We start from the raw sequence: 26322 nt of genomic DNA on the forward strand, positions 1-26322 counted from the left end.
AGATAATCAATCACCTACCCGTCTTTTCTCAAAAAGATATATAAGCCGGAGAAAGGAAGTTATAATCTAGTCAATGTCAATGTATATTACCATCAGTTTTTTTCCCCATCCATTTATTTGCATTCATATTTAATTAATATTTATTTAAATATTACGATTTTCTTCTAAAAAGGGTAGCTGTAAACGTTTATATTGAAGCAAAAGTATGCTACTTGAGAATTGTGCAACATCATCCATTCTAACGTGATCGATGCAGTTGTCTTTGCACAATGCTGCATTTAAGCCACCAGTATATCTTCACCATCAGCATTATAGTTAAGGTCACAAAACCAAATCTTCACAATAATTTAATCATCTAGGTCAGTTAAGTGGAAAGAATGCTTAAATTAACCACAAAATGTATATAAAAAGCCACAAAAACAATTATAGCAACTTTATTAATTTTTCATCTCAGTATCTCAACTGAGCACCGTTTTTACTTTTATATTTTTAGGGTAAATCCGGTTCCGTCTGTCCCGTTACAATGCAGGAATTTTGTAGCCTTAGGTATAACCATCTCTTACAGAAACAGGGACAGGCAAAACAAGTAATATAGAAAGTGAGCATTACAAAAAAAGGAACATTACATCAGGAAAATATGGTGCATGGTGAATTATCAATGCTACCTCTGAAAACAGGAAAATAACTATACATATTTGTACAACAAATTCCCTTAAAAGGTGACATTTAATGTGACATTTAATGTAAAACCTAAGTGCAACACAGCAACAACACCAGACTCTAACAAAAGGCTGTCTCGTTATACCTTCGCCAATATGATCAGTATGAACGATTGGACTACTCAAGTCCAGCTTAGAAAAGGAGGGCAAGAATCTGCATTACTGAAGAAGAGAAAGAACAATCATCACATGCTTTCATGATAGCATTTCACTTCCAGGGGAGTTGATTGACAAAATCGTAGTGACATTTAGAGTTCCCTGTGCTCATCAAAGTGTTTTTCACCATATTAGTTATCAATGTCTATGAAACCTGTCCACAGTCCACGATGCTTATCCTCTGGCTGGACTTGCCGGACGCAGAGCCCAGCTCAGCCATCGCCCGCACCACCTCCATGCCCTCATGAACCCAGCCGAACACCACATGTTTAAAGTCCAGATGCTCGGCCTTCTTTAGAGTGATGAAGAACTGGGAGTTGTTTGTGTCCCGACCGCGGTTCGCCATGGACAGCAGGCCCGGGCCTGTGTGTCGGATGTCAAAGTTCTCATCTTCAAACTGTCCACCGTAGATGGACCTCCCTCCGGTGCCATCATGGTTTGTGAAGTCACCTCCCTGAAAACACAGAAAGCCACGTAAAGTTCCTGTTACAAAATAAATGACAGCAATAATATCATAGAAAAGTGTTACCGGATTGAAAAAGCAAGGATTTTTCTCCACAGGTTTTCAAACCTAAGAATTTCCTTGTTTATTACAAAAGGAGGGGCTTTTAAAGTGGTTGGGATAAATTCAGTTGAATATCATATTATATAGACCTTTACACAGCATATCGTCTGCTATATGATATAATGAAATTGATGATGAAAATTAAGCTAACGGCACTATGATGCGGAGACAGATGCTCGACTCCAATGGACTCGATTCTGTTGTTACTGTAGTTAAGTGTGGAAGAGGTAGAATCTTTCTAGTCTAAAATGTATTACTATTGAATTGTATAATCATTCACCTTGCTCCATGTCTTTTAATTCCAAAACCATAACTGTATCCTGGATCCTTATATTTGCATAGCGCTGTGATGACATATTTTTCTCTCTCTCTCTCTTATACAAGCTTCCTTTGTTACCTGGGTAGTGATCTTGAACTTAACCTCTTTATCACTAGGCCTATTTCAGAAAATAACATGGCCAAAGTAAATAGAGGGGAGGGGCTCTACCTAGCCTGTTAACCAGACAAATCTTGCAATCTCTTGTTTCATTTGCTCTCCAGATAAGGTATGGCTCGCCCACATACAAAAAATGTTCTGCCTGGTACAAAATAGAACAGCTATCACAATGTTTTGTCTAACATGAGGCGGGATAAATACGATGATGGTGCAGGCGTGCGGTAGAGGCATTTCAACAACAATAGAGATGGCTGCCACTGCTGTAGCATGGTCTGTTGATTACACTATCGAGACAGTACTAAACTAACGTGATGTCATTTTTGTCTGTGCCAGTTGTTGACGCCCTTTGTATATCCAAAATTAACAGAGAGACTGCAGACTAATTGTAGTTTGCAAATTGTCTGGCAATGCAAGGGCATGCTTTACCTGGATACGGGTACATTTGGGATGAAGAGGTTAAAGAGGTTGGTGAACACTAGGGTTGGGTGGTGTCCGGTTTTACTGGTACGGTGCGGTGTGCAAGGATAAACCGGTTTAATTCTATGCAAAAAGACTGGATCATTTGTCATTATGAGATGTTCAGGCCAATACAAAATGTAGTCTATTACCTACATCCACAATTGGTGTTGTTGCTATTCATCATTTGTTTTACAAATATATAAATAGGCAACTTGTATCTTAATATAGTTTGTTTACAAACAAGGTTTAAAGCAGAGTATGGCTTGTCACGTTGGGCAGACAATAACCAATTGGTTTTAAGAATCAGGACACGTTTTTGTGTGGTGTGGTGTGCTATGTTCCACACACTTACCGATTGAAAGTGACACATTTCTTCATCTATCGTTAAGTGTGTGGTCTCACGTTTTCTACATTTTAAATATTGCTATTAACAGCTCACCTGACACATGAAGTTGGGTATAACCCTGTGGAAGATGGAGTTTTTCAGACCAAAGCCCCTGCCTCCTGTGCAGAGCACCCGGAAGTTCTCTGCCGTCTTTGGAACAGCGTGGGAATACAGTTCCACGCCGATGGTGCCAAGGGTCTCGTCATCAGCGGCGATGGTCAGGAAAACCCGGGGATTGGTGTCCCGGGAATGTTCCTGGGCTCGGGACAACGTCTGCAAGGTGGTGTCTTCACTGCGCTGACTCAACTGCTGCTGACAGTCCAAAAAGGTCTTCTTGAATTTGTCAGCTAGGTCTGCGTTCTTGAACTTGGCTGCCAGCTGCTCCACACTAGCATTGCCCTCTGGATGAGGAGAAAGAGTTAAAAACAGCTGCCGTCAAAGATAAAAGAAAATACTACAGACAAATTATAATCATAAAGTAATTTGAATACTGACAAATTCTGATGGGCTAATCGATTGGAGCAACACCTGGGAGACTGAAGACGGCGTATATTTTATGGATCACATCACAAAACTCCTGATGCAAGTGGCGTTTTACCTGCATAGTCAGTGGTGGTCCAGACCAGAGCGTTGGCTGACGAGTTCATGGGCTTGAGCTCCATGACGGGTGTGATGATGTGATTGGCACATACGTTCAGCACCTGCTCTCTCCTCATGATGACGCGGTAGGTGCCCTTGACGGGGTGGTAGAGGATCTTTATGTCGCCCACGCCGCGCTCCTTCCACTGGTTGAGCCCGCGGTCCCACCGGTACAGCTTGGTGCGCTCCTTGAACAGGATCTCCTCGTCCTCCTCACCCGACTTGGTCTCCACCTGAGAGGGAGAGCGGGAACTTGAATGGAAGCTGACATGAGCGCTTAAAAGGGAGAAAAGTCTGAGGAGTTTCAGACTGGGGTCTGCAAAGTACAAGAGGAACTGCTGTGCATGTACAAAACCACTACGCTAGTACAAATCATGTACATAATAAGAGCACTCCCTTTTTATGCATTTGGACTATTTTAGAATACTTGGCATAAGTAATGCTAGTACAAATATTTGCTTTCGACAGCAGTTCATCAGTCACACAATGTTGTACCTGGCTGATAACCTGTTAGATTACGAAGGAGAATCAAAATCATTTGAAATTAATTTAATCCAATTGAAGATGAGGTTGAGACAAGGTACCTCTGGCAGAGACACTATCGGCTCAAAGTGAATGTCCACTTCATCGGCAGCATCCCCTTCATCCCCTTCCACCTCCTCGCCATTGTTCTTCGGTTTGGCTGCACCACCAAACACTGAGGCTCCCGCATTTGCCCAGGAGAAGTTGGTGTCTAAAGAGGGGAGGAAGATAGGTGTCCACTCATTATGAGTTTTAGATGAAGCATCCAAAAGTGATGGAAGAGCAAATGTAAAAATCATAATAAAAAAAAAAAAGAGAAAATAAAAATAAGGAAACACAGGCCATGCAGGCGGCATTTATTTCAACTTAAATGATCAGTGCCAAGTAAAGTGATTGAAACCGACCTTTCGATCCAAAGGCATATTCTCCATCTCCGGTGTTTTGTGCCAGTTCTGCGAAGGAGAAGCTTCCGCCTCCGAACGCATTAAAGCCAAAGTTGATGTCTGCATTGAGAAGGTATAGAAGAGAAACATTGTGGATCCCAATGGACTAAACTTGCATAATGTTGTTTAAATATGACTTTGTTATATTGCAATAACACATAATCTAAAATGCATTTGAAAAAGAAGAAACATGTTTTTAAAGAGACATCTTTTTGGGGAAATGTATGAGTAGGCAGTGTAGCTACTCAAAAGGTGTAGCTCCAAATATTAATGATGGGCCTGCTACTTTTATATACCAGGGCAAGGGTAGAAGGGTAAACTACTGAAGATAACAACCATTGACTATTGAACCTTATCAAAGAGCTGTCATAGCAAGGTAAACAAGTGTTAACATTGAGTAAGTAGGCAGGTTGGTCTTATACCCGTACCATGGTACCCCCTCCCTTCAGGCATCCCGCAAAGACACTCCACCAAAAACACATGACTAGCTCGCCAGCTGAAGGGCAAAGGTCTGCCTAGCCTTGGAAGACGTGTCAGGATGTATTGCTTTGAGTTGATGAACAACATTCTTAGTCATGGACACCCTAGTCCCCGCCTATTTAGTGCGTCACACCTAAATGTAACAGGACCATAATAAATATTATACTCTTACCCTTGTTCACCCAGCAATGACAAAATGTCTGCTGTGAAAAGGGCCTATGTGGAAATGCAGTTACTAGTGGGTTAGGTCAATAACATAGCCTCACCCACTAGTTAAAGATAACCAAATATGTATACCTTGACTAGTAGTGGTGAAAATGTTGGCAAGTGAAGGAGTTGCAGCATCAACAGTCGAGTCTGACTCCTTGCTTTTCCTGGTTGAGAGATCGATGGGACAACCGTTGCTTGGGACAGCATCCTGGGCCTCGGATGCCTGATCAGAGATTGCCTCCCCTTGTGCCAAGGTGCTGACTGCGTCCTCGGTGGAGACTGTGTCCTCGGTGGACACTGCGTCCTCGGTGGACACTGCGTCCTCTGTGCCGACTGCGTCCTCTGTGGACACTGCATCCTTGGTGCCGACTGCGTCCTCGGTGCAGACTGGGTCCTCTGTGCAGACTGGGTCCTCTGTGCAGACTGGGTCCTCTGTGCAGACTGGGTCCTCTGTGCAGACTGGGTCCTCTGTGCTGGACAGCTGGCCTGAAGGCACCGTCTCTGAAGCACTAGAGGAAGCCTTCACCTCTGCACTTAGCTGGGCAGTCTAAAACAAAAGGAAACAAAAACAAAAAAACAATTATTATTTCATGCGTGGATAAAGAATATAACTTAAGATGTGGTAACAATGGAGGTATGATAAAATAGTTAGAGCAAAAAGAAAATTCTTAGCTACAAGTAAAAGGTGCACCATTTTAGATTTTCATGCTAAAGTTCCATACACACCAGTGCCTCCTGTACTTTGCGGACCTCCGTCTCAAACTCCTCAGCCTTGTCTCCCTCTGAATCACTGGTGCCCAGTTCACAGAAGAAGGTTGGGGGGAGTTGTAGGCTCTTTGCCTTCTCCTCCTCTTCTGGTGTGGGCTTCTTCTCCCAGACCACCTGGCAGTCTGGATCTGAGGCGACTCCTTCTGGAGAAAAGACAACTCTTAGGCTATATATGGAAAGCCACATAATTCACTATAGTATGCTGCAGCCCTTACAATTAGTGTTACTACGTGTATACTTTGACAATAGTTCTGTACATTTCCTCATGAATATATCTTCCATGAAATGAGAGCTATGTATATCACGTACCATCAGATGCTGCAGCTCCTCTCTCTGTAGGTTCAGGGTAGAGCTTTCCGTTTAAGGAGTTCACAGCAGATTCATAGTCTTCATCTGAAAGGTCAAAATCAAATTCAACCTGTAGACTTGTATCACAACTAGGGGTGCACGATAATTATCGGGCCGATAACAGAAATGACTGTCATTCCGATAAGTCCGATATCATGATGAATATCCCTGATAACATAGCCTATATAATTTCAGTACTTTATTCTTAGTTTCACTGACTTTACAGTACACGTTTGCACAGACACAACAGGACTCGTTCATTACTTCACTAAATTGACACACGCTACTGCTCGCTCTCCTTGCAAAAAAAGACTTTCTCCGGTAACGCAGTCGTTCGCGACGCCTTTTTTCTTTGTTGTTTCTTCTATTTGTCTGTAACTCATGCTCCAATCTTTTATCGATTGATGCGGATGCAACGGAATATATGATGCATCACAGCAGCCACATTTAAGATGATAAGTTCTGCCCATTCTGCCTCCGTTGCTGTCTGCGGTCAGACCAAAACACACCTGAGTGACGGGGGCTGTCCTGCAAACCTCGACCCTACGACATATCTCGCCCCTTGCAAGCCCGTCCCCCTAAATCCCCTGTTGATTCTACTGACGTCTGAGTGACACCGATGTCCACATATCTGGCATCAAGTGTGAATAAAAACCCTAAGGTTTTTTGGTTTGCTCATAGTATTAATGTCATGATCTTGGGTCATGATCATGTATATGTGTGTGTGTTATCGGTTATTGGTATCGGCCTTTAGGAGCTGAAAGTTATCGGTATCGGTTAAAAAAAAAGAAGTTATTGTGCATCCCTAATCAAAACCCATGATATATCCCAGACAGGACATATGACAAAGAACCGTTGTAGACCTGATTCTTTGCTCCCGCAATATTTGACTCATCAGATTGACAAAAAATTATGTATTCACCTATAGTCAATCCGCATCAACTGTTCTGCTCAAGTGCATTTTAAAAACTTTAAAAGGCACAAAAGAAAATGTTGCCAACAGGCACATATTAAGACCAAGGGAATACCTTTATTTTAATTACTTTTCATTACTGGGCGTCATAGTCCTAAACAGGACCTTGCTAGTCAATCGTTTTTTTATTTATAAAAAAGTGTTTCCAGGGGAGAGCAAGGCCCATTCAGGCCTGCTCAGCTCCCACATAATCCACACCTCAATTAGAATACAGCTCGGTTGTTGAGTTTAGCACGCTGTTAGCTGCTCGTCAAAATCGACTGCTCAATTGATGGCCTCCTTCCGTGCACACCCCGCTCCCCCCACCCCACAGGTCAGCTACCATAACAAATCGAATCAAATTATGTGGGATACATTATCTTGCCATTAAAATGTCAAAAAGTATATACATTTACATCGCAAAGTCAGCTAATAAGAGTCAGTCTTAACTCGTAGGGGTGGGATCTGAATACCCCCCCCTTGCTGTTTTGTGTAGTTTGTATGACTTGCAATGCCATCAATATGCACCATCGCGTAATGTAGGGCTGAACGATTTTGGAAAATAATCTAATTGCGATTTTTTCCCCTCAATATTGCGATTGCGATTTAATATGCGATTATTTTTTCAAGGTCCTTTTCTCATGTATTTTTCAACGGACACAAGCAATAAATCTATCTGTTTCATAATAAACAATATCAGATTTATTTTCGAACTCCTTCTCCCTCATCCTGGTGCTGAATGTGTTAAATGCATCGGCATTTTTATGTGTGTTTGCCAGCATACGTTCTATGTGGGCGTCTGCCCAAATATCCAATAGACATTCCGTCTCCTCTTTGCTCCATGTTGAGCCACGACTCATTTTCACCCGACGGTCCGACAATGTGCTGTTACCAGGCACGTGCACACATAGGGCCCTAGTGGTGCTTGAGCCCCTGCCCTTTTTGCCTCGTATTAAAAAGTGCCCTCTGAGTGTTCTTCAACAATCGCGTCCGCAATAGTGCTTGTCGGCGATCGAATGCCCCCCCGTCAACAATAGCGCGGACCTCTTTAGCGAGGTCTCGGCCGGCTGATTTGGTGCGCTGAGGTGTTTTTTTTTTTTCAAGGCCGACGAGGCTGTGATCAAAATGCGGGACAGTTGCGCAGCATCGTCTTTTTTATAGCCAAAATAAATCCACACAACTGATGTGCCGCCCCTCTTTGGTACCAAACTTTCAGCTGTGCGCTCTTCTGGCGAGCCTGAGGCCATTGTGTAGCAGGTTAAAGCGCAGCGTCTCTCCCTGCCTGCACTGCTTTGCTCCGCTCGGCTCACTCGCAAGTCACGTGACCAATCAAATCGCAGCCTTTGCGGTTAGAAAATCTTGTTTTGTCATATCGTGATATTATCGCAAATGCAATAAATCATTCAGCCCTAGCGTAATGCGAGTGGCTTCCCTTAGCCCCTTGAACATATGGCAATTAGTTATGCAGCCAGGAGGGAAAATAGACTCCACCCATTCAATAGACCAGAAGGAGTAGATGCTGAAATGAGGGTAGCTTTCACTGCATTCAATCAAACATTATGTTTTTTATGCTTAATGCACAGCTTAATAAAACAATTTGAAGTCAATTGCAGTCTGTTGTGCATTACTTTGATAACCTCTCATTTGTTGTAACCTTACCATCAGTTTCATCATCGCTGTTGTAGCTTGGTTCGTTCTTGTAGCAGAAGAAAGTCAGTGGCAGAAGTAAACTTTTGGCCAACGCTGCCTGCTCAGGCGTAGGCTCCCTCACGTACACCACCTCAACATCAGAGTCCCAATTTTCGCTACTTCCTTCAGCATAACTGGGTACTGGAACAGAAATTTGGAGGGAAACAAAAGATTTATATTAGAAAGAAAGTTGTAATTGTATTTGCAGTTACTTTATTTCCCCAGCCGATTTAAATCAAAGACAGGACGTTAATGTGTTAGGAATTCACACAAATGAACAAGATGCCTTAGAAAAAAACTAAAAACGTGCAATTGTAATAGAATAACTAGTATCAAAAACCTCAGGGAAAGTCTACTTCCATCCATTCAAGGTGTGTATTCTTCCGTTATATTTGACTAGGAATTAGTCATATGCCATTTGATAGACCAATTTCTATTTAATGATATGCTGTAACTTACTTTAGTTCACTGGGAACAAAAGGAAATATTTTGTTAGGTACTGGTTCACCCATTATGAATTTTTAACCCTAACTGCTTTTTGGCTAATGCATTATAAACCATAGGCTTTTTCCACTCAAGGCCCACTTCCCTATCCGAAAAGTGTTTGTGGCTCGCAGCCAACCTAACATTCAATATATTCAGAACCATACTTTAGGGACCTATAAATATTTGGGGTGGAATGGTTCACAAAATTCAAAGTTTGGTTCGATATGTTTTTGGTAAAGCAGGGGATAACACCGTGCCTATATCTATATCAAAAAAAGAATTATATTATATTACCATAGCAGCCCGTTATTATCAGAAGGTAAAGCATGAATAGTTGGTTTTTGAGGAAAGAGATTGAGGCGCTGTCGATATAGGAACAACAATGAGATTAACTATTTTACAGCTTATTAAAAGTGAGTTTACCAAATTTGTTAGGGTCCCACCAAATGAAAAAGTTTGTAGTCACTAATCATCTGAGACTTTCACTGGGTACCTTAATTACGGCCCAAAAGGTTATTTGAACCTAATTAACCCAAAGAATACATACATGCCCTGATCCGTGACAAGGGACCTGAATGGTTCCGATTTTTCAGTTGGAACGTTCCATCCCTTATAAATATGATGCATTTTTATCTGGAAATCCCAACAACATTTAGGGCTCTCAGGTTGGGAAATGCTGAACTAGAGGTCAACCGCTACATTTTTAAATGCTGATGCAATAATGGTAACGAAAATTGGAGAAATCTGATAATGGATCGATTGGTTTATTCCATTCCTATTGAACGCCCAAGCTAATCCCAAATAAAAATGGAACCAATATGACTACTGGGGTTTTGGACATGGACATGTCTGACCTAGTCAGGTGCTGGGAGGTGAAGCGCCTGTACTATTGCCTTGGAATAGTTCCTGAATGGAATATTGAGCATGCCACGCACATGCATGATCAGTTATATCATTGCAATAAAACATGCACTACTGTTAGCGAGTTGCACACGGTTATACACTTGTGCCCATCGAGAGCCGAACATCGGCACCAAACTTTTGGTCCAGTTCGACACTGTAGTAAAGTTCCAAAAGTGTCGATATGTACTTCAAAAGTACTGAGGCCTATTGGTTGATTAAAATGGTAAAAATAATGTCAACAAATTCACCAAGGCATTGTGCAGCATGATTTACACACCCATTAGCCCATGATCAAGTGACATTTTAAACTTTTGTGACAGACTCCGACAGTGGGAGGATAATATTACTGTGCCAACATTGCTCTTTGTAAATGATAATGGCTTTGGTTTCATTGGCAGTATAAAGGTTTAACTGCTTACTCAAAGTTGAATTACAATCTGTTTTTGGCAACACACACTGGGCATGCAACATGTTAAGTGTGTATTGCTTCCAGGCTATCGCCTTCTTTCAGGTGAAAGCTGGTAACATGTGGCATAGCATGGCACACACAGACCGGGGCATGGCAATGAGAAGTACCTGGGGACTCAAATTGGAAGGACGATGTGGTGGTCCAAAAAGCCATTGGATTATCTTTGAAAAGCCTAAAATCCAATCCTAAAAAGATAGCATGTTTGAAGAAAGAAGCTAAATTCAAAGCCGTTTCATATCTCAGCTTAACTAAGTACTATTCTAAAGAAAAACTGCACCACATAAACCATTGTGAAATTAGATAATCTGGCATTTACTGTTTGGTGGACACTTTTAACCAAATCGTCTCGCAATGTGTATATTCTTTTTTTATTAAGGGTGGCCCAATAGGAATCAAACCCCAGACCCTGGCAGTGTTAATGCCATGCTCTACCAGTTGAGCTAGCCTTTTCTTCTATATATTTTTAGGACTAACGTCCATAAATCAGAGACTCTACCCATTGTGAGCTTTTCTGCCTTCTACATAATCCCAGCTAAATGAATTGAAGTAGGCATGACAAAAGACAAACATGAATGCGGGATTTATGCATGGTTGTTGAAAGGGAGATACTTTTCATAAGGAGAATGCGCAGGATACTTGAATTCCATCAATGGAAGATCTGTTTACCTGTGCTCTCCAACAATTTTAGGACCTAATTCATCCCTTGACAAGAAATAGTGCGTTCAAGTTAAAATGGCAAGGGGTACATTTAAATTGGGAACGATAAGTGTCTCCGGATAATCATGCTAGTCTAAAAATTCCCACATTTGAGCTGGAAAGTACTTTTTGGTGAGTTCCTCTCAGCATTGGGCATTGAATAAGGTTGTACGATAAGAATGGGGATACACTTTAAAACATGGACAAACTACATGGAATGAAATACAATATTTAAAACTGCTTTGGAAGACTTACCTTTCTCTGGGATCTTGAATGCAGGTGATGCAGATGACGGGGACACATTGAGGTCATCTTCGGTCCTGGAGTTAGATGAAGAATTCTCTGGCTCTGGAGAAGACTTGGTTGGGCCAAAGATTTTTTGGAGGGTATCTGTACCAAAGACAAACTTGGGGGGAGAAACCACCATCTTCATAGGGTTTGAAGGGCTGGAAGATATAGCTGTTATGGGCTGACTTTCTGAAATCAGGTCTGTGCGCTCTTTAATGGCTTCTTCCAGGATGGCAATCGCTTCTTTTCCACATACTTGGGTAGGTGTAGTCTTGGCTGGCGTTGTTTCCTGAGGAGTGGCCACCCTTGAAGTCACTGGGGTCATTGGTGTCTCGCTGTCCTGTGCATTTTTGGCCTTCTCAAATACCTCTTTGAATGCATTTGCTACATCCTGTAGTTTGAACCTCACAGCCAATTGTTCAACTCTGCCATCTTTAGCATCAGTAAAGTCTAAAGCGCTCCACACCCAGGCCTTCTCAGATCCTTTCATCACTTCTAGCTTCATTGCCGTTGTAATCCAGTGGTTGCAACAAATCTTGAGCACCTGATCTCGTCTCATGATAAGTCTCACTCGTCTAGTGTCGTAGTTCTGCAGGATCCTGATTTCTCCAATGCCCCTCTCCTTCCACTGGTTAAGGTCTTTGTCGTAACGGTACAATTTAGCCCGGTGATTGAAGACCACCTGCTCATTTTCCTCTCCTGTGGAAATCTCCACAAGATCAGGCAAGGGTACAATGGGTTCAAAGTACTGGCCATCTTTGTCCTCATCTTGAGTTGAATCTTGCTCATCATCAGTGCCCACTGATACTCTGCTCTGATTGAGCTTAGCAGGAGACTTGGAAGGGCTGATGCCAGGCTGAAAACTGAAGCTAAAACCACTAGTGGATTCTCCAAATCTAAATAGGTTCTTTCTAACGGGACTGCTTGCTAGAGGAGAAGCATAAACAGAAGTGTCAGCAGAGTCATCTAAAGGTTCTCCTCTAAGATCGTAGTTATCCCATTCCAAAGTAGGACCTGTGCCTTCAGTGAGGGGCTTTACGGTCAGCCCGATCACATTGCTAGATGGAGGGAGGTTTGCTGCGCTCTCATCACAGAGTTTAGTTTTTTCATCGGTTAGGAAACATTTTAAATCTTTTAAACCAGACTTCATTTCCTCAGCTTTCTGAATGAGATGGGCTGTTCTGCCAGTATCAACAAGCTTGTGTGGTGTCTGCAATGGGATATCTAATAGGAGTCTCTGGCACTCTTCAAACTTTTGCTTGAACTCCGATGCTAGCTCTGGTGTTTTGAACTTGGCTGCTAGCTGTTCTAGTCTAGCATCTCCATCAGAGAAATCATTTGCCAACCACATCCATGCTTTGTCTGACCCTGCTAGAGGCTTAAGATTCATTGTGGTGGTGATCCAGTGGTTGGCACATACCTTCAGAACCTGCTCCCTTCTCATTAAAACTCTTAGTCTTCCATTAGCGGCATTTTTGAGAAATTTGAGGACACCCAAGCCCCGTTCTTTCCATTGGCTTAGGCCGCTATCAAAGCGAAACAGCTTAACACGCTGGGAGTATAGAACCTGCTCTTCCTCCTCTCCCGTGACCAGGTCAACCTTTTCCGGCATCTGAACAACAGGCTCAAACTGTATGTCATCATTCTCCTCAGTCTTGTACATGTCCTCCTCTTCCTGGGCAGCAGAAGAGTCTACCATTCTTGGAGACCCCTGGTTGGATGAAAACAGATTCTCGCCAGCACGAGAGAAGCCCTTAAAAGTGGGATCATTCTGGCCAAATTGAAAGTCCCCACTTGAAGTGGCCAAGTCTGCAAAACTGAATGCATCATGCCTACCAGTAAATAGTGCATTTTGGTCTTCTTTAGTTCCATCAATAGATTGTGTAGACATTGTCTCTTTGTGTTGGTCCGCTAAGTTTTTGAGGACTGTAGAAGCAGTCACTGGTGCAGTCTTCATCGCAGATTCTTCTTTTGTAGTTTCTTGAGCACCAAACTTGAATCCTCCAGCTTGAATGGGCAATGCAAATGAAAAGCTTGAAGCGCTAGTAACAGGAATTTCTGATTGGGGCACTCCAAACTTAAAGGAAGAACCTTTGCTACTCGCAAAGCCAGAAGTAAAGGCAGTTCCAGCAGATTGACTTGGTGCAGTTTTATCTCCAAAAGTAAAGCTAAATGTTGAGCTACTGATGCCGGATGAAGGACCAAGGCCACTAGCACTTTGGTTAGGATTAGGCGTCTGACAGGACAAACATTGACTGACCGAAGCATTGTTCCTGACCAAACAAGTGTCACAGTCCCACTCCCCACCTTTCTTAGCAAACATGGCTCCCAGTGATAGAGTAGGGCATGGGGCTGTAGCTGTAGGGGAAGTCGTTTTGGATAAGGGATTCAAAGTTTGACAGGCAACACAATTCTTGGATGAGGACTCATTTCTTACATAACATGCATCACAGTCCCACTGTCCTGGTTTCATCCCAAATTGTCCACCGAAATTCGAGCCAAACGCAGAGCTGAGAGGCTTGGTGGTTGTGGCAGCTGCCATTTGTGCAGGTGGACCTGCTGTTTTTGTGACAACTGATGCTGAGGAATGAGGAGTTTGACAGGCAACACAACTCTTGGATGAGGACTCATTTCTTACATAACATGCATCACAGTCCCACTGACCTGCCTTCATCCCAAATTGGCCACCGAAACTTGATCCAAACGCAGAGCTCTGAGGCTTGGTGGTTGGGGCGGCTGCAATTTGTGCAGGTGGACCTGTTTCTGTGATAGATGATGCTGCTGAGGCCTGAGGAGTTTGACAGGCAACACAACTCTTTGATGAGGACTCATTTCTTACATAACATGCATCACAGTCCCATTGACCTTGTTTGATCCCAAATTGGCTACCAAAACTCGAACCAAACGCAGAGCTCTGAGGCTTGGTGGTTGGGGCGGCTGCCATTTGTGCAGGTGGACCTGCTGTTTCTGTGACAACTGATGCTGCTGAGGCCTGAGGAGTTTGACAGGCAACGCAACTCTTTGATGAGGACTCATTTCTTACATAACATGCATCACAGTCCCATTGACCTTGTTTAATCCCAAATTGGCTACCAAAACTCGAGCCAAACCCAGAGCCCTGAGGCTTGGTGGTTAGGGCAGCTGGTGTTTCTGCAGGTGGACCTGCCGTTTCTGATGGTTTTGTGACAGCTGATGCCTGAGGAGTTTGACAGGCTACACAACTGTTTGATGACGCCTCATTTCTTACATAACATGCATCACAGTCCCACTGACCTTGCTTCTTATTAAACTGAGCTCCAAATGCACTGGTTCCAGTATCCGCAAGGGTTTGACCACTAGTCCCAAATGAAAATGGAGGAATAGAAGCACCAAATGCCCCAAATCCTGAGAATGGAGTGCCAGAACTATTCTTTAAAGACTCTGTGCCAAATTTGAAAGTAAAGCTACTTGCTGCCGTTGGTCCTCCAGGTGGGGGTGCTGGTTTCGAGTCAGTGACTACTGTTTCTTCTGGTTTTGCCACACTTTGTGGATTCTTGGTCTGACAAGCTACACACTGAATATCTTTGGGCTTGTTTCGCACATAGCAAACATTGCAGTCCCATTCCCCATCCTTAAGTGCAAACTGGGCTCCAAATGATGATTGGGTTTCATTCAGTTTATGGCCCACGTCTCTCTTTTCCTGCAAGCAATGCTTTGCTGGTGACTTGGGCACATTTTGTTGAGCTTCATCAAACTTTGTTTTGAAAAGCAATGCCTCCTCTGCAGTTTTGAAACGGATGGCTAGTTGTTCAGGTTTGGGCTGCTCATCTGCATAATCAATGGCATTCCAGACCCATGACTTGTCTGAGCCAGCATTCGGTTTAAGTAGGGTATCAGCGTTGATATAGTGGTTGGCACAGATCTTAAGGACTTGTTCTCTCCTCATTAAGATGCGCACTTTTCCTGAAGTGTTATGTTTTAAAATCTTTATATTTCCAATACCCCGCTCTTTCCACTCCTTTGTCTCCATTTCAAAACGGTACAGCTTGGCCCTATTACAGAACAATTCCTGTTCTTCTTCCTCACCTGTTTTGACATCTATCTTATCGGGCAGAGGTACAATAGGTTCAAAATGAGGACCATCATCATCATCCTCTAACTGGGTGCTGTCATTGTCACTTTCCAGTGGCTGATTTTGCTCGGCTTGAGATGGCTTTTCCAATTCTTCTTTAGGCTTGGTGACATCCCCAAAACTAAATGGCTTCTCAACTTTTTCAAATACACCTGAAATGCGAGTGTTCGTCGCTGCACTTGAGAAACTGAACCCAGAGAGATTTTTAGTTCCAAATGTGAAGATGCCCCCTTGGCTAGTGGGTTGATCCTGAGCCCCAGGCTTCTGCTCAAAGTCTGTTTTAGTGGAAATATCCGAAGTCAGCAGCCCAAGCAGACTTTCACTGTGCTTGGCTGGAGAAGCAGAGAAGGTAAAGTCTCCGTCGTTGGATTTGAAATTATTAGAGTTGAATTTGAAGTCTGACGATTGTGCAGTTTGACTAGTTGGCCCAGCAACAAGACTAGGAACCTTTGGGTTGTCAGTCGATGCCATTTGGCCAAAAGAGATTTTCCCAAAATCCATTGCTTTCCCCTCAATACTCTTTGGTTGAATGGAAACCGGAGAGGGTTTGGTGAAGTAACCAGGCTCAGGAAGGGGTAGGTTGGTTGTTGGCTGATTGACACCATGGCTGTAATATTCCTCACTGTAGGGCGAGAGAAGGTTGGTTGCTGGTGACTCAAAGCGAAGAGGTGCACCGAAAGCTTGTTCTTGTGGGGGGTAGACGCACGGTGGAGCAGGTTGCATTGGTGGTGTGTGGTTCGGCTGCTGGTAGGAATACATATGCTGTTGTGGGGGCATACGATTCATGTTGTACATTGAACCCTGTGATAAAGCACAAAAATATGCATTAGAAGAGTCACTCACCGGTCCAAAATAGGAATGCACCGATTGTAATATTCTGGGTCGATACTTTAGGTTTAAAATAACAATCTTGCCAATGGCATATAACGATGTATTATTATTTTTTGTTAATGTTATTTTCTGTTTTGTGAAAAAACTGAATAGGCTAGCCCATTTCCAACCTTTTTAAAATATGAACATACTGTAGTAAATGGATACATACAACATAACTGAATTGTATGCAATTAAACGTATATAATATTAAAGATAGAGCGCTAGAGTTTAATTTGGACTACGGTTTTCTGAACGTCTCAATAGGTTTAGTCATAAAGGCAGACTGTAATTAAATGTTGTATAAATTAACATTTAACAATTAGCATTAATGAACATTACTAAAAAGGAGATATCATCGGAAGGAGAACGATTCATTGGAATGAATCAGGCCAACACAATCACCTGTACTCTAAGGACATGAGAAACGGATTATACCATCGACTGTATGGATGATGGATGTATGGATGACACACCCAACACTGATTTAACCCACATATAATCAAATGTAATAGTTTCACGTGTGATAAACTCTGCACGTATCAGAATGCTCAAACTGAGAATCTACCAGGAAGCCTCGGCTGTAGTATCTGAGCTTTATTGAACCAATAATAAGTTGGAATGTTCGAAGGTCACTTTTACATTGTTTGTAAATAGCTCCTGCATATGTCAGTGAGCTCATTAACGTATGCATCCAACATTAGCCACTGCCATCGATGAATCTTATTTCCTGATAGGCTGATGGCAGTCAAGGCAAGTATCAGTGGATAGATGTATCTCCGACAAATCGGTGCATCCCTAGTCCAAAATGGCAATCTGAATATCAAGTACTTATCTTACCTTTGTGGGGGTCACATTTGCTGATGAGCGAAGTAGATATTGAGAGCTATAAGCAGGAGACTGGTTGTAGTACCCAGACGGCCCTGTGGTAGCATCTGAGAAAGAACACACACACACACACACACGTTGTGCTCGTTAAGAATCCTAACTAGTTAGGAAGAAGTTGTGATCAGATCCCAAGGATTTAAAGAGGTGCTACATTGACTTCCATTCCAATATAGATGCTGCAATATGTGGAGGGTAACCTAAGTGTATAGTCACCTCATATAGCTTAAACAAGTAACCGGCAATACTGATTTACTTGGAAACCTACCTGTTAACTGTGGCGCTTGAAAGGACGGTACCGGGGTGTAGGGCTCTTGTAGGCCGTCGGCTCCATAGCTGTCCCCATACAACCTATGAGGGGAGCCCAGGTTCCCACTAGAATTGTGCTTCAGATCGTGGACCTCGTTCTGCAATGTAAAGAAATACATCTGAATTTCCACACAAACAAACCACCTATCCATGTTTGGTAGGTGGAAAGTAGTTACAGACCCATTTTATTATTACTTATTTTTGGTGACTCAGAATACTCGAGTAGGGAGGACTCTGTCGCTCTACCAAAACTGCGTACAGATTGCAATACCACAAAAATGCAATATATAAAATAAATAAATAAAAAAAACTTACCTTGAGAGCTTCTACTTGCTGGCAGAGCATCTGTAGCAGAGACTTCTGATCCTCAACCCAATGCGGTGGTGTCTTTGGAGAAATCTGTTGACAATGTAAAGAAAACCTCGTAAATTATGGAAAACATCAGCCACCGGTAATTAAAATAGTCAACCCATTTATTAATGAAAATTACCAACCAGGTGTATTTTGGAGGGAGAAACTGTGCTTTTATTAGGTGACGTGGTGGGGAAGTTGATGCGGGAGACAGTTGCGGAAGTTTCTGGTGTGGACCGGGTTGGTGCTCTTCGGGCCCCTTCCTTCTCTTCTGCAATCTCACCAATCTCTTCCAGCTGCTGATTCACCTCATTCAAGAGGTCCATCACCTCTTCCATGGATACGGGCAGCTGGGGTAGACATTTTATATCACTGGCTTATACCTCTAGAGGAGACAATTGACCCCATAATTTCGTCCACAAGGAACCACAACAAACCTGCTCCAGGTCATCCGAGTTGTAGATCTTTGACAGGTAAGTTCTGAACTTCTTGAGGAACATGATACACCGGTCTTGTGTCTCCTCCACCCCACTGCCTGCCTCCTCTGACAGCCTTTGGTAGATCTGTTGAGAATCTCAATGAAAGGAAGCCTCTACTACAACCAAATCAACTGAAGGCTGGTGATCTGTTCGTGGCAACACAATAATGGTCAACAGCATCCCAAGTACAATGAGTTCAAGTAATCTGAAGCTTGGACTTGCCTGTGCAAGATGCCAGGAAGATGACACGTTATTGATCGTTTCCAGGGTAGAAATGGCTTCTTCCGTTTTTCCCTCTACATCCAAGAGAGACGCAAATCCTATCATGGCCTCTTCCTCATAGCCCTTCACAATTGAGATCTGAAAGTAGGAAAAAGTTAGAAAAATATTCACAGCAGTTAACAAACTAACTGTTGCAGTCATATTACTTGCATGGATGCAACACAGGCTTAAACTGTAAACAAATGATAAAATAAAATATTAATTCACCTGGATATCTCTGTTGGAGAAATGAATGAAGAGGGGGTCAAGGGGTTCTGGTATGCTTCGCCTGTTTTTGATCTTGTCCAAGAGAGGAAGAGCAGCCTTCCAGTAGTGGACACTACGGCCAATGTATTCCTTCTGGTCATAGTATGAATTCACCTCCATGCCCTGAGGAGACAAATCTGGTTAAATGAAGAGTATGTAACAAGTATGAGCATACTACTAAACAGAAATACTACCGTTTCCTAATGTTTTAATAAAAGCCAAGTAAAAAATTAAGATTCAACATTAACAGAACGTGAACAGTGTGAAGACACATGCATGCACGCAAGTATTGGGTAACCTGCTAGGTGTTAAACACTGGATACATGCTCACCATCTGGCTGAGATGTTGAGCCCAGGAAATAGCGAGTGCTGGCTGCAGACCGTGTTTCTCTCCTGCTCTTAGTGAACTCAGACCATGCTGCACAACCATACGTAGCTTTGCTGACGTGCCAGTTCTGCAAAATAAAAATACAAAATTAATGCAATGTAAAGCACTTTTTAAATGAGTCAGAGAAGTGGACAATTCTAATAAAGCTCATCTAGAATATAGAAAATTATTCATCAAGTTGTACTGAGGGATGACCCAGTTCTGAATCTTGAGAGTTGTATCCTATATGATTTGCAAAAGACTATAGCATATTACCCTCAATATAGTTTCTGTCATAAATTAAAAAAAACACCATTATCTATTTTTACAAACCCTGAACGGAATTGATATCATAACCTAGGCTTTACAGTCATAAAAAAAGGTGGATTGAAAATAACAAAGGGAGGGTTGTCAAAGGGTGTCGATTGAACAAAAATTAAAAGAATGCCTTGGGCCTTCATTGTGGACCCATGCATATCGCTCAATAAAACGTACAGAGCTTGTTTGTGGATGAGACTGTAGATGGCATCCCACCACTCCCTCTGCCGATCACTGGACAGGGAGCGGAGAAGAGGAAGAGGAAGGCATCTCGGCTCGCTGGGTGGCTGCTGGCCGACACAGCTGATCTTAGCAGTCTCCTGGAGCTGGCTGTGGCAGCAGAAAACCACCCCACACACAAACACCTTGAGAAAAAGATAAATAAATCAGAATGGAAGCTACCTTCAACAGGAGCAACTTTTAGTCTTTGAATAGTTAACATTTCCTATGTGTGAAGGGAACCAATGCATTATTTTATTATTACACGATTTTCAATGAACCCCTCTAGGTAATACATTATGATTTTTCAGAGACATTATTTGTACGATTACACCGATATCATTCTTGGAAAAACTGGAAATTATATTGGAGCGTGAATAAGATCTGAATGTCAAACCCCATTTGAAAGTAGTCTGATAAAATTGTGGAAACCCAACCAAAACTAATAAAGCATGAGGAAAATAAATGAGGCCTAGTGTACCCCTTTGAATTGACTGCCCTCTCAATCACTAGTTGACCCTTCACATCAGACCTGCATTGTGATTCATATATAGAGAGTACAACACTACCTGATGATTCTCAATACTGGAAGTTATGATAAGGTTTACAACCAGGGTTAATTTTTAAAGCAACATCTAGTCCCTAGAAAGTACCTCCAGGTCCAGCAGGGAGATGGACTCGGGAGCATTGGTGTCAAGCTTGGATGTTTCCAGGTTGAGCCTGGGGAAGAGCTGCTTGAGCCAGTCTCGCAGGGCTGGCCTCTGGGCCAACAAGGTCCACTGCAGGCCAAGCCAGCTCAGGTGCTGCAAGTCTCCCCCATGGAGCATGATGGAACCTACAAAACACGCACAGAACCAATTGTGAACCATGATGTTCTAGCAAATTACACAAACATCCCTTTTTTTGTCAAGTGTGGTGTGGTGGTGGACCTCAAACTTTCGATGATTTGAGTCTGCGACAAAAATACATTTGGTCGTTGTTGTCATTATATTGGAATCCTTGCGTCTGTAAAATTGTGCTTGTTTAACAGAGGGATAATGCACTGGGAGAATGGTGGGGCTGCATGAATGATACCACAGCATTGTTTGGTTTCAAGAAGGAAAACCTATAGACAGCTTTGGGAAATCCAGATAAGCCGATTGATAGAAGTTTGAGCGTTTAAAGCATTCAGCATCGATATGTCTGGCCTGACGATTAAGACTTGACCATGTAGTTTTGTATAGTGCTGTCGAGGACACCCCTGTGCTCCACTAACCATTGTCCCACTTAGCCAGCTGGGAGAATTCTGGGACTTGTGTGTTGATGGAACAGAAGTCATCATTGGCCATGAAGGAGGCACTTGTGGAGGACTGCTCTCCAAACAGGAGCTCAAAAAGAGAGCTCTGCCCGATGCGATTACCAAATGCTTCCACCACCTACAATACAATAAAATGTACAATGTATGAAAAAGGGAAGGCAGCTGAAATACATCCATTCCAAAGTCAAGAGGAAAAAAAAACACGCAGCATAAGATGGATGTTTTAGCTGAAAAGTGATGAAATGGTTAACGGTTGTTCCACTGACCTCAGTAATAAAGGTCTGTGGGTCCGAGCTGAGGTTAAGCAGCATGTGGCCAGCCTGGCTCTGTCTATCGCTGGCCATCAGCTCCAACAGCTGGGGTGCCAACTGATCTCCTTTAGTCAGCTTAAGCTTTGGTCTGGGAACCTAAGATGACAAAGCGATATTGATATTAGGGATGTGAATAACTCAAAATTTTCATGGTAGAATAATCAGTGGGTGGTATGAACGAATAATCTATTATTCGATGTGTGCCGATATTCACAAAGGCAGCCATGGATCATCGGCAAGAAAAAAAATAAATATAATAATAAAAAAATAATAATAGTGCTACAGAACCAACATTAGTTCCGTCCAAATGCTAAAAATCGACTTTGACCCTCAGGAACGAATAATCGAATATTCTGACCCATCCCTAATTGATTTTTAGATTTTCGACAATCACTGAAACTGTCATCATTGTTACGGGCTATGTATACAGTAGTATATTAAAGTCCTTTTACTATAAAGTTGCACTGTTTAATTAAACAGTGCACGTTACAAAACCAAACAGTTTGTGTGCTGTATGCTACGTTATATTGTCGGGAACAGTCACACTTTTAATTAAGAGATCTATAGTAACCCATCTAGGTCCCATTAGCATGTACCTGGTAAGACAACAGGAAGCAGAGGGTGGCCAAGTCGGTCACAGCTCTCCAGTTCTGCTCACGCTCTTGGGCCATCTTCAGTAGGAGGGTACCAGTGTGCAGGTAAAGGTGAGCTCGCATTTCCCCAAACACCTCACACAGCTCGTCTGTCTGGCTGCCTGCTGTGGCACTCACAGACCGCATGGCTTCATCAAAACTAAAAATAAAGAAAAATAAAACACATGCACGCACATACATTATATGGGGATTATTACACAGGGGTTATACACATGGCTCTTTGTAGACCTTAAAGAGTTGGGTTTAAACAATGTTTAACCCTTCTTTGTGGGCAAATGCACACAAAAACACACACAAACACACAAAACCTACCTTCTCAGGGCATCAAGTGCGGGCAGCACTCCACTGACTGATAGTTTGAGTCTCAGCAGGTTGCAGTGGGCCAGCAGCAGCTCTCCTTTAAGGCGACGACACAGCTTTTCATTGTTTGAGACACCGGGCTGGGCCAGGTATTCCTTAAAACCACATGCCAAGTCAGATGCAAGATGTTAAAACGTCTGCTCAACTTCAGTTGAAGCACCTTGAGTCCCTTTACTGTACCACTTGAGTATTACTATATAGAATTTTTTTATCCAAAATTATATACATCCAAAACACATAATGGCTGACCTGCAGTGTGTCGACCACAACAGAGTTCCAATCCAGACTTTTGCGTAGCTGGCCCTTTTTCTCATGGCTCAAGCAGTGCTTCACAGCCTCGTCCAGGCGCCCATCTTTAGAGTACAGCTCAACCAGCTTTATGTTGACGTGGACATCGGCTGGGCGCACCGCTAACTCAGCCTGCAGAAGATCGAAAAGGCGGTTCCATCCCTGTTGGCCCTGACGGCTGAGCAGCTTCTCCTGATCATGGAAACAAATGTAAATAGAGGAGGGGTACGAGGACAACAGGGAAATAAGATAGCTGGCATTTAGATAACGGTTGATTAAATGCCTGGGAACGATTCACTCATGATTTGGTTTGATTTCCGATATTGGGTTCACGATTCATTTCTCAAAATAAATGAGAATATACTGTGTATCCATCATATTTTCTTTTCTTTATAACTTAACATATCCATAAGTTCATAAACATATCAAAACAAAAAGGAGTTGTAATGCGAGAGGCAGGAAGAGAAGTTCAATTTATCCTCCATTACAGTCACCCTGATGTAATTTGTGAAGTGACCAACCACACAGGGGATATTCTACTACGAGGGGGCACTGGACATGGAACGCAACGCATGAAAAGCTGTAGTTGGGAGCTATCATTTGCAGAGGAAAAGTTTTCCTTGTTGTTATTATCAAACATGTCAGACGCAGAGCTGCTGCTTGTCCATGCAGAGGAAGCAATCATTTGTATGAAGTTACTTTTAGGAGGTGTTTGAGGAGGAGGTGAGTTTGTAATTGAATCTCTGTGCCCCTTTTGGGAGGGGTTGTAAACATGTTTACAGGCTGACTGACTCACACAAACATCCCTTTTAATGTGTCTCATCTCAAACAAACAACAACAACAACAGAGGCAACTGAGTACAAACCCCATGTGTGAAGTCATCTTAAATCCTCCAGCCACAACCATTATTTAGATATGCAACATATTGTCGTATTCTTTTTGGCTTTAGTTACCATGCATAGTTTACGGCGACTATTAATTAGGTTTCAAATAGAATAAGTCGGTGGCTAGAGAAGACTGGAGAATTAAGAAGAGTGGACAAGTTGTACTTGTGTAATATGCCGCTTTTCCACCGCCAGTACCAGCTCGACACGCCTTTTTTGCGTTTCCATTGGCAAAAAAAGTACCTGGTACCTAGTACCGGGTACCCGGTATCCCGAGGGGGACACTGATCAGCGTTTCGCCGTGTGTGTCGCTCCTTTCCCGGGGCTAGAGTTAGGCTGCGCGTGGTTGTGTGTGTCTGGCATGGCTGGAGTCCACGGACCGGCTCTGGAGGATCAGCGTTTCACTGTTTCGTTTTAGTGTCGTTCCTTTCCTAGGGCTCGAGTTTCGCTTCCATCAACGTTACCGTATGACAACAATAGACGCGCAGTCATTGCGCTTTTTATTTTATTTTATTTTATTTTTATTCCCATCATAACCTTTCCCGGGAATCAGGAAGTAGTCTTGATCAGATTCTGATTTCCCAGGAATCGCGTCTCCCGTGATTAAAACCTAATGACGACCCGCCCATGGTGGAGAGGTTCTTTTCTACGACGCGCCCACATTGAAGAGGTACTTTTTTAGATGGAGCTGATACTGTCGGTGGAAAAGTGGCAATAGTGAATGAATCCATAATGAATTAACTTTTCTAAATGTTCTCCCCGGGAGACTGAATCGCTACGTGAGCCTTAAGGAATACTATATTGATGGCATGTGGCCGTTTATCATGTGATATAGAAAAAAATACTACAAGAGAACTATGCTTCATGATTAAATGATGAATTGATTGCTGAAAACTCCCCAACGACAATCTTTTTTTAAAGTTGTATTAAAGTATCAGTTTACAAGCAATGTATTGTAGGTTACTGCAAGTATATGTATGCAAAACAAGAACCAAAACACAGAAGCAATGGTATAGCAGCAGCATCCAGCTCCATTGTTTCATAACCTGCCACAGACTAGCAAGTGTGACGTATGAGGTTGAACAAGTCAAGTTGAATTAATATTAACATTAATATGTTGCTATTCATTTTTGAAAGTAGCATGCAGTTGATCTCACCTTGAGGTTGAAGACCGCTGGGTTACCAGGGAGCAGCTTGCTGGCCTTCTCCACCCAGAACTCTGCCCTGCTGTCAGATGGATCCTTACTGCACAGCAACTCAGCCACCTTCAGAACCAGGTCCTTCTGTGCTGGGTTCAGGTCCACTGACCTCTACACACAGAGAGCACTCTTTAATGTAGTTTACGCTCAACAGTGGAAGTATTACAGATGGCTACGGTAAATGTGATTACATACCCTATAACATCCAATTGCTTTGTCAACTTCTCCCTCTTTCTCAAAGAGCTGGCCAAGGAATTTGTGTGCTTTGGGGTCCCTCTCCTGGACTTTGAGATACTCTGACACATGTCTAAAGACAAAACAAAACAAAAAGAAACGTATGCAAATATAAACAAACTCCAGAATCCAATGTTTTTCAAATGGTTTAATTTAAATAAGCAAGGCTTATTTGGCTTACCTTTTAGCGAGTTCATACTCCTTCGCCTCAAAATACAGCTTTGCAAATAAAAAGCCTTTGATGGGCTTCTGTAGAAGAAAATGACAGCATTGAATATCAAAGTCATGAAAGTTTGACCAGGTTGTTTGAATCAGATGACTATTAATTCAACCAATATTCAAGGAGCTCAGACAACGACTTACTATTACATCATATTTGACAGGAAAGCTATAACGAACCATTTTGCCTAACAGCATATGAAGTCATGTTAAACGTTAACTACTTAATAAGGGACAGGGGTAACGTCCAGTTTGCTGTCCCACATCAGCCAAACATCGCGGCTAAAGCAGCGCGACTCGGGATTCTACCGCGCATTTCCAATGGAGGACACGGGCAAGACTCAAGCTAACAAAATAGTGATTTAGTAACGTTAAGGTTTCTATGAACCACAATATTCTGCTCGTTTCTGCTTGCAGCGACCTCAGTAAGGCTAAAATATTTGTCATTTGTTTGTGGTGGGTACAACTTGCTTATTAGCCAAAACGTTTAGCACATGCTGGTATAAACATGATGGCTGAACGGCTAATTTTAGCCACCGGCTCAACTCACCTCTTTGAGCGAAGGGGACGAACTGTGTACTGAAGAGATATAGCGATCCACTTCAGCCTTACTTCGCCTCATGGCTTCGGAATTGAATGTTAGACCTCTATACTAATGTGTGGAAAACGGTAATATTTAACAATAATTAGAAATAGTGATAGTAATTTCTGTAAATCGTTACTGGCTCAATAGCTCTTCCGCCATCATGGTGACAGTGCGCAGTCTCGTAACAGCAAATGGCAGCAATGGTTGTTGAGTCACATGGTAGGGAGCCTACTTTTTCAT

General features: G+C 42.7%; 1 protein-coding gene across 3 annotated transcripts; it reads right to left on the bottom strand.

Moving 5' to 3' along the window:
- Window positions 1–418: 418 nt before the first annotated feature.
- ranbp2 (RAN binding protein 2) lies at window positions 419–26231 on the bottom strand. Of its 3 annotated transcripts, none has more exons than XM_084478015.1 (30): window positions 26047–26231; window positions 25459–25526; window positions 25239–25350; window positions 25002–25154; window positions 22921–23151; window positions 22624–22766; window positions 22255–22450; window positions 21614–21754; window positions 21306–21465; window positions 20704–20885; window positions 20009–20196; window positions 19478–19601; window positions 19108–19269; window positions 18841–18978; window positions 18577–18702; window positions 18283–18489; window positions 18104–18187; window positions 17748–17886; window positions 17435–17529; window positions 11581–16525; window positions 10737–10814; window positions 8742–8912; window positions 6092–6175; window positions 5741–5922; window positions 5102–5561; window positions 4286–4384; window positions 3944–4092; window positions 3319–3592; window positions 2775–3121; window positions 419–1329 (listed from the first exon to the last, which is right to left on the bottom strand). In XM_084478015.1, the coding sequence occupies exons 1-30, from the start codon at window positions 26116–26118 to the stop codon at window positions 1021–1023; spliced, it is 9819 nt and encodes a 3272-aa protein (XP_084334141.1). In that variant the 5' UTR covers window positions 26119–26231; the 3' UTR covers window positions 419–1020. The 3 variants fall into 3 exon arrangements, with proteins under 3 accessions (XP_084334141.1, XP_084334140.1, XP_084334142.1); XM_084478014.1 differs by having other exon boundaries at window positions 5741–5925; XM_084478016.1 differs by lacking the exon at window positions 10737–10814 and having other exon boundaries at window positions 5741–5925.
- Between the last annotated feature and the right edge of the window lie 91 nt (window positions 26232–26322).

Source organism: Micromesistius poutassou, assembly GCF_964030765.1.
Source record: "Micromesistius poutassou genome assembly, chromosome: 14".
NCBI lineage: Eukaryota > Metazoa > Chordata > Actinopteri > Gadiformes > Gadidae > Micromesistius > Micromesistius poutassou.

Excerpts from the sequence above, each read along its gene's own strand:
- ranbp2 (XM_084478014.1), bottom strand. The coding sequence starts at position 26,118 with ATGAGGCGAAGTAAGGCTGAAGTGGATCGCTATATCTCTTCAGTACAC. Across the intron at positions 8,913-10,736 it reads CTTCCAATTTGAGTCCCCAG|TACCCAGTTATGCTGAAGGA; the intron begins GTACTTCTCATT and ends TTTCTGTTCCAG. Across the intron at positions 3,122-3,318 it reads GACCACCACTGACTATGCAG|AGGGCAATGCTAGTGTGGAG; the intron begins GTAAAACGCCAC and ends CTCCTCATCCAG.